Raw genomic sequence first — 7,824 nt, 5'->3', positions numbered from 1 at the left:
CTTCTCAGAAAGTAGATCAAATATGATATCATTGTCTCCTGGTTGGTGGTTTTTGTACTTTAGATAGAGTAAAGTGATTAGAATGGCATAATGCTTACTTCTGTTCTATTATTATAAATTAGTCTGTATGAAGTAATGCTTAATAGTAGAAAGTTCAAAGATGATATCAAAAGGAATGAGTGTCAACTAATGGTTCATTTCATGCAGCTGTCTTAGGCAATTGCATAACTAGAATTAAAGCATCAAACGTATGATGTGCATTAGGAAACTATGATGTGCAGCAACCCCAAGGGTTACATTAACATTGCAGAGTTGAGAAAGGCCGCAGAAACTCACAAGGACAACTTATCAGCACTTATGGTAAAATTTGCTTCCTATATATTGATACTTGTATATTCCAGTTATATAAGCAAATTGACATTATTGTCAAACTTTGAGCCTTTTTTATACTAAGTTTGGTTATGATTTGATTGTAGGTAACGTATCCCTCAACCTATGAATGTACCTACGGGCTTAGATTATTCCTGCGAGGCTGCGACCACTTTGAGCCTTTTCTTACTTTTCATGAGATATACTTCAGTTCTATGAATGTACCTACGGGCTAGATTATACTTCAGTTCTATTTTCTTTTAAAGGAAAATGGATGATTGTAGGCTCAATGTCAACAATGATGAATTCTGTCTTAAATATTACAACCAGAGTGCATATAAGCTGTTATCCAAAGACTTTGCGAATCCTTGCAGCATAGACCAATATGCTATGATATGTGCACGACAGTGATGCAATATTAGAATATTTCTAAAAAAGTCTTGCCTCTTCCTCCTCCCTCAAGTGAATAATAATTGTGTTACTTTATTTTATGATTGATGTTGTATTCTGTAGTTTTATATGATTATTTGTATGAAGTATATTGTATTATATAACTTAAGATAGATCAATTATTTGTATGATTATTTTTTATCTCTCTCATTGTGTATCACTTTTACATTATCCTATTAAAAACTTACTTATAATTCTGGATAAAACTAAAAATCATCAGTTTTATTTACCTTATTTTTTTAAATTTTTTTTATGATGAACTCATCTTTTTTAAAGTAAAAAAATAAACTGTATAATATATATTTTACAACTATAAGTACAAAATTATTTGAAATTTAGATAATAATGATCTATTCACTAATTACACTATGTCCCGTAAATGGTTAAAGACCGAAGTAAAATTTTACTCTTAAAATTTTAAATTTATCTTCTTCATTTTTAAATAAAATTTTAAATTTTAATATTTTTAAAACTAATATATTTACATTTTTGCAATCGAGAAACAATCTTTCTTGATAGGCACCGAATCAAAGAGAGAAGCAAAAATTATTGAAAACCAAAAAAGAGAGATGAGCTCGTGTTTAGCTCTTATCACGCAGTAAAATGGCTCTTGTTATACATATTTGGATTAGAAAAAGTTAAAAGAAAAGAAGCAAAAGAAAGAATATAAAAAATGCTTCCATGTCACTTCGACGTCGGATCCTCCTCCCTCCATACAAAAATGGGATATTATAAAGGAAAAATAATTAAATGATAGACAGAAGAGTCCGATTCACGGGAGCATTATCAACCTTTATAAGAAACAAAAGTGTGATTCAAACAAACACTATAAAATAAAACCAATATTTTTTATAGTTTGCTCTTAAACAGAATCCTTGTGCGGTGTCCCTCAATAGAACCAGCACCTTCTGTCCTATGCGGTGCCCCTGCTTGGTTGGAAGACTTGACTGCACTACTATGAACATTGTACCTTTTGTATACCTTATCCCGGTTCTCTGACCATCAAGTCTCTGCTTGACGCAGTCCGAATCTTTCCTTGCTGAAAGTCAATTTAATTCACCACCACATCGATTACATATATTTCCTTTTTTAATGGTAAAAAGTAAAAACCAACTCCAAATGACATGAACATGAAAGATGAATGTTAGTAAGGGCAACTGGGAGAATTAAAAATGTTGGTAAGAGTAGTTTTCTTGACCAAATACTTCATATAGGACCAAAGATATTAGCCTAGTTTAAGATAAATCCAACAAGACACACCAAAGGATATAGCATTAAAAGCAATTGCCCTAAAGATCATGGTTCAATCCATTCTGCGTTATTGCTGTTAGTAGACAGTCCTGCATTCCTTGATCTTAAAGCCATTTGAAAACTTAGAATCTGAAAACTCAGAATCCAATTTCACAACACAAACTCATCTTAGATTCATAAAAATTAACCAGAAAGAAAGATGAAAGTGAAAAGGCAGTGGCTTATACATATTTGGAATGTAGTGATATCCTGTTGTTGCAAGGCTATTGCTAATTTCAGATCAGAACTGTCACACAATTACAGGTAAGATCAAAATTAACCATATCATATTGAATAATTTTAATTGAAATTACAACAGGATTTAAAAAGGAAAGGGGGAAGGGAGAAAATGTTTACAATGAATTCTATGGGAGTCAATTTTTGGAACCTAATGTATGGTCTAATGCTCAAGTTAAATCTCGCATTTCACATGGCCTTTGTAAATAAATCTACATGAAATATTCCTAACTAGCATCTTAAACCAGAAATAAAGGATTCCACAACCTTAAACCAAAATACTATACCATATTACACCACTTCATTGCTACTGTACGAAGCATTCTCATCATATACCTACAATATAAGCAATATGATATCAATAGTACTAGCTAATAGGCAGCAATTAAGACTCTGTCTTAACTCATTGGTAAAAATACTTACTAGTGAGTCATCTTCAATGTTCATGTGATCATCCAAGTCATTATCAAATGACATTCATATCATATCATATGGTTATGGACTTGCAATAAAGGCAAGAAAAAAGGAATAGCAAAGTGCAAAAAGCCAAGAAGGGGGTTAAAATGGACATGAGGCCATAATTATACAAAGAAAAATTATTATTTTGTATGGAATCACATTCACACATCTGCACAAGAATTTAATTATAACTTTACTGGAAACAAATTTATATAGACATGAAATCATTATTGTTATAAAGGTAAAATTCTTTGATTCAGTCATCTACTTTGCTAGTTGAGGTTTTGACGTTGAAAAGGGAATGGTTCAACAAGGATTTGATCCCCTTATGCTCAAAGTTCAGATTTGATTGGCCTTTACACTCAATTTTGTTTCATTTTCATGGCAATAACATTCCTCCTAACTACTGAGTAGCACAGCAATATCATCACTATTATCACCCAAAAAAGAAAAAAACATACGAAATGATGAATTGAAAAGGCATAATGATTAACTAACCTCCAAGCGTTGAGGCAGCGTCTTGCGCGGCGGCGGTGGAAGCAGGTTGCGGCGTCGTCTGAAGCGTGATGTGGCGGCGAGGATTGGCGAACAAGAGATACAGTAGAGGAAGAGGATGAGAGAATGGCGCTGAATGAAATTGAATGAAAAACCCTAGCAGAAATGCTTCTCTTCTCTTCTCTTCTCTTATCTTCTGTAATCTTCTGCAATTTAGCATCAACGCCAGGTAGCTGCTGCTTCATGCTGCAAAACAATAACTTATCCTCTGTCCTCTTCTTTCTCTTCCTCTGGATACCAATTACTTCCTTCAATTCTACACCGTTCCAAACAATAACTTATCCTCTGTCTTTCTTCGTATTGGCAATGTAAAATAATTAATAACAAAGTCATTTGTCCCTGCACTTCTGAAAAATATAGCGTTCTTCATATGATCTTCTGTTTACCAAGAATCCTCTCCAACCTATTTTTGTATTCTTTTAAATGTTCCAACTGTTTTCGAATTGAAATTACATTCTGCAATTAATAGAGAGACCAATGCAAATTCAGAAAAATTAACCAATCTATGTATACTTAATACTTCTATCCATCTATATCTATACATAAAGAGGATTTAGGTAAGTAATTTTGTACAAAAATATTTTTAACCAAATTGACAAATTAAAGCTAGGCAATGAAACATATATTTGAGGAAAAAAAAAGAAATTATAACCATTTCATGCATGTGATAAATAAGATGTAGATAAAGAAAGAGACTAGTGTTATAGATACACTGAGGAGTTGGTGTAAGTGTGTCATAACCAGAACCATCAGAGGCAAAGTTGACTCCTGTGATGAGTTCTTGATTTGTGAGATTTGGATCCAAATATGGTGGTAAAAACTCTTTAAGCCCTAAATACGAAGCTGTGCATAATAATAATGTCATATCACTATAGCAAGCTAGCTAGCTAGTAAGAAATCAAATTTAATATGCACATACAGAATCAATCAAATTAAGGTTGTTACCAATAAATAAGAAGAAACAACACATATGAACCAGAAAAATAGAATCACTGATAAACAATTGAAACAAAGTTTCCTTTAACATATATCAAACATAAATTGAAATTAAACTTCATTTAAATTTACCAAAAACTTACCATAGAAAAAGCAATAAAACAAAATAAACTAAATAGAATCTGAGTTTGGAAAGAAGTAAGAAAATATATATATACAAGAGATAGGGTGAAAATGTTACCTGATAGAAAGCTGGGGAATCGGGTTGTGCGGCGGCGGGGAAGCGGGTTGCGCGACGGCGGGGAAGTGGGTTGCGCGGCGCAGTAGAAGCGGAAGCAAGTTGCGAGGCAGCTGCAGAAGCGGGTTACATGGCGAAGATGAGCGGATGAGAGAGACGGCAGAGGAAGAGGAAGAGACCATGTCAATCACTATTGAAAGAGGACAAAACCCTATCAGAGCAAATGGTTTACAACGTTGAATTTGTGATCAAAATTAAAAAGGGAAGAGTGTAAAACTTAATAAATACAGAGGTCAATTTCTAATTTTTAGTTTTTTCAAAAAAAAAACGGGGTTCAATTTATAATTATTTTGAAGTGGGTTAATGATACTCCCACATAAAATATGGAGCAAGGAATCCGTTGCCTATTAATGGAGATGCCAACAAAAAAAATTTGAATTTAACATATTAATATGTGTATGATTGTCATATTATGTGTTGTGAACATTCTAAACATAAATAAAATATATTGAAATGCTAAAAAATTTTATGATATAAAATTTAAAATTTAAGATTTAAAATTTAAAATTAAAAAAAATTGATTGATGTTAGATGAAAAAATTACTTTCTTTGTTTTGTTATTAAAAAATTACCTTTTTAGTTGAACTTGCTAAAAAGTTAAAATATATGTGAAAACTTTGAATTTTTCTTTTGTCATAATGAAAACTTTGATCTTCCATTGTTAGTTTATAAGTCACTCACTTTTTTGTTGGTAGGGGGTGACAAATATACTATTTCATCCTGCGGAGTCAGAAGCCCATCATTTGGTGGGATGATCCATCCCATTCCATCTAGTGAGGTGGTTTTAAATTCTTTTGCCGTCCTGTCTAATGGCAGATTAGCGAGTTAAACTTACAAATTATCTTTTTTTTTAATTAATTTTTTATTTTTTATTAATAAACTATTAAATATTAAACAATATATATAATTTTACAATCATTTCAATAAATTTATAATTTTTAAATTTAAAAATATTAAAATTTTTATAATTCTAAATATATAACATAATCATCAACCAAGTTTTTAAAATAAAATAATACAATCAACATTGTCCAAAATATATAATTAAATATCTTTAAATCTCTAATCAATCAAATATAAAATATAATTCAAATTATAACTTAAAATATCTTCGATTATCATCTTCAATTTAAAAAAAACGACAAGGCCATCGAAAAAACCTGTCCTGTACTGCTGAAACCCACAGTTAGACTGTATAAGTTAGACGAGCTTTTTAATTATTAAAGTTTCAAATTTTTATTCCTGCATATTTTTTTTAATAAACCAGTCCGGCGAATTTCGCCCTCGTTTACCACCTTTATTTATTGGGACCTTTGTGGGTTTTGATCTATATAAAAAGATGGGGTTGAAAACTTTGTAAATAAAAATTATACTTGGGCTAAGGCCCCTTTGTTTTTTTGGGTGAAATATAATTTGTTTTTGTAAAAAGTCAAAGCACATGAGTACATGCCGGAGCTTCGAACTGTGTAGGAAAAGTCACTCATATCGGTGACGAGTTACTCCTCAGCCGGTTGGGTATTGCGATAGTGTGGAAAAAAAAAAAAAGGAAACGGTGTCGTTAAGCAAAGGTTTTCTATTTTGTGGACATGTGAGAAGAGCTGACAGAGGTTTTCAAAACCTAATGAACTAAAACACCACGGAATTAGAATAACAAGCTTTTGTTTGCTTACAGCTACGTTCGGTTTCTTCTCTCTCTCTCTCTCTCTCTCTCTCTCTCTTCTCTCCCATTGGTAAGCGATTAAATTATTTTTTGTTTTTCCCTAACATAACCAATTTCGTTCCTCTTTTCTGTTAAATTATTTTTTGTTTTTCATCGATCGATCGTTGCTATCCTTGCAAACCCTAATTTCTGATTGAATTTCTCTGCGCGTATTCTGCTGCAGAATTATTTACCATGGCTAAGAGCTCATTCAAGATGGAACACCCACTTGGTTCGATTCTCTCTGTTTTCCTTTTGTTTTCTTCAATTTTCCTTGTATGGGTTGTAATACGTTGCATGCTTTATCTCTTTTGTGAATTGCAATTTGCGTTTCGATTTTTATTGCGGTTTCAAATTTGTGTAATTTTGAGCTCCATTATGTGCCCTCCGATGAGAAATAAGCTCTTTTTGTGTTTTTATTATAGAAACTTTTACTAAACTCAGCAAATTCCTTGTGCTTGTGCTAGCTTTCTTATTTTTCTCTCTTTGATTAATTCATAAGTTCAATGTTGAAGAACGTAATTATATTTTCTTTACGGCTAATCTGCTATATTAGCTATTAGGTCATGTGATGGGTTAATTGTTGTTTCCCCCGGTGGATATTACTTATTTATTAATTTATTTATTTATTCAAAACAGAAATCATACCCTTTTTATTTATTCTTTTATTAGCTGCTCAGAATTTTTCTTTTCATCATATGGTAAAATAACTCTTGGTATGTGCTTGTATTTTTATTGTTAGGGTTTAGCTAAGGGCACATGTTAAGTTTACAAATTAAGAAAGTTCTTATTGAAAATATTAAAAATTTAAGTTTTCAATGCATTTGTTTTGTATTTTTTATTATTATTATTATTATTATTATTATTATTATTATTATTATTATTATTATTATTCACGATGTTCTGTAACTTGTGCAAACATTTATATTGCAGAAAGGAGGCAGGCTGAGGCAGCTCGCATAAGAGAGAAGTATCCTGATAGAATTCCAGTAATGACCGCTCTACTGTGTGCATCAATCATTGTAATCTCATTTCTTGATTATTAATTTGGCTTATTGTTTTGGTGTAGGTAATTGTTGAAAGGGCAGAGAAGAGTGATGTTCCTGAAATTGATAAGAAAAAGTTAGTTTTTTTATTACCTTTGATGATAAGTGCAATTTTAATTTCTTTACAGTTTATTAAACTCAATTACTTTGAATGTCAAACACCTTCTACGTCAAAATTTGAAAAATATATGCACTTTTGGAAACTAGCTTTTTACTTGTGTTTCTTTGGGGTTTGGCTGGAACCTGTATAAGTTGCGGGTTTCACGGTTTCTGCCCCTTGTGGCCTTAAACTAAAATTTTCTTGAAGTAGCACACCTTTTGACTCATTTTTTAACATGGTATAATGTGCTGTACGATAAGATAGCACGCTGATTGGAACATTGGTCTGAATATTTGATTATGTTCTGTGGATTCTGTTTCTGATTTCTTTCATTGTCTTTTTCCCTCATTCTTCATGGTAAATATTAATACCTCTTGGATGACCG

The 7,824-nt window shown here is 31.8% G+C and overlaps 1 protein-coding gene and 1 non-coding gene across 14 annotated transcripts; one reads left to right on the top strand and one right to left on the bottom strand.

The window, feature by feature from the left end:
* Positions 1-1,425: 1,425 nt before the first annotated feature.
* On the bottom strand, positions 1,426-4,808 carry LOC127745686 (uncharacterized). 13 transcript variants are annotated; one of them, XR_008007028.1, is made up of 5 exons: positions 4,538-4,808; positions 3,304-3,816; positions 2,298-2,682; positions 2,080-2,199; positions 1,426-1,858 (listed from the first exon to the last, which is right to left on the bottom strand). XR_008007028.1 is itself a non-coding variant. In XM_052258950.1 (4 exons), exons 2-4 carry the CDS (start codon positions 3,543-3,545, stop codon positions 1,802-1,804), a joined length of 348 nt encoding a protein of 115 aa, XP_052114910.1. In that variant the 5' UTR covers positions 3,546-3,816; positions 4,538-4,807; the 3' UTR covers positions 1,426-1,801. The 13 variants fall into 13 exon arrangements, 2 of the variants coding, with proteins under 2 accessions (XP_052114910.1, XP_052114911.1); XR_008007033.1 differs by lacking the exon at positions 1,426-1,858 and having other exon boundaries at positions 1,906-2,199; positions 2,298-2,356; positions 2,614-2,682; positions 2,770-3,816; XR_008007031.1 differs by lacking the exon at positions 1,426-1,858 and having other exon boundaries at positions 1,906-2,199; positions 2,298-2,356; positions 2,634-2,682; positions 2,770-3,816.
* A 1,246-nt stretch (positions 4,809-6,054) lies between these two features.
* Positions 6,055-7,467, top strand: LOC107477729 (uncharacterized). Its single transcript, XR_008007022.1, has 4 exons — positions 6,055-6,324; positions 6,478-6,525; positions 7,227-7,282; positions 7,363-7,467. It is a non-coding gene; the product is annotated as an uncharacterized LOC107477729 (transcript).
* The last annotated feature ends 357 nt before the right edge of the window (positions 7,468-7,824 follow it).

This window comes from Arachis duranensis, chromosome 3, assembly GCF_000817695.3.
Source record: "Arachis duranensis cultivar V14167 chromosome 3, aradu.V14167.gnm2.J7QH, whole genome shotgun sequence".
Lineage (NCBI taxonomy): Eukaryota > Viridiplantae > Streptophyta > Magnoliopsida > Fabales > Fabaceae > Arachis > Arachis duranensis.
The sequence above is the reverse complement of the archived record's forward strand: the minus strand, read 5'-3'. Positions and strand labels throughout refer to the sequence as shown.

Excerpts from the sequence above, each read along its gene's own strand:
- LOC127745686 (XM_052258950.1), bottom strand. The coding sequence starts at position 3,545 with ATGAAGCAGCAGCTACCTGGCGTTGATGCTAAATTGCAGAAGATTACA. Across the intron at positions 2,683-3,303 it reads CGCTGCCTCAACGCTTGGAG|GTATATGATGAGAATGCTTC; the intron begins GTTAGTTAATCA and ends CTTATATTGTAG. Across the intron at positions 1,859-2,633 it reads CAATGAAGTGGTGTAATATG|CAAGGAAAGATTCGGACTGC; the intron begins GTATAGTATTTT and ends ATTGACTTTCAG.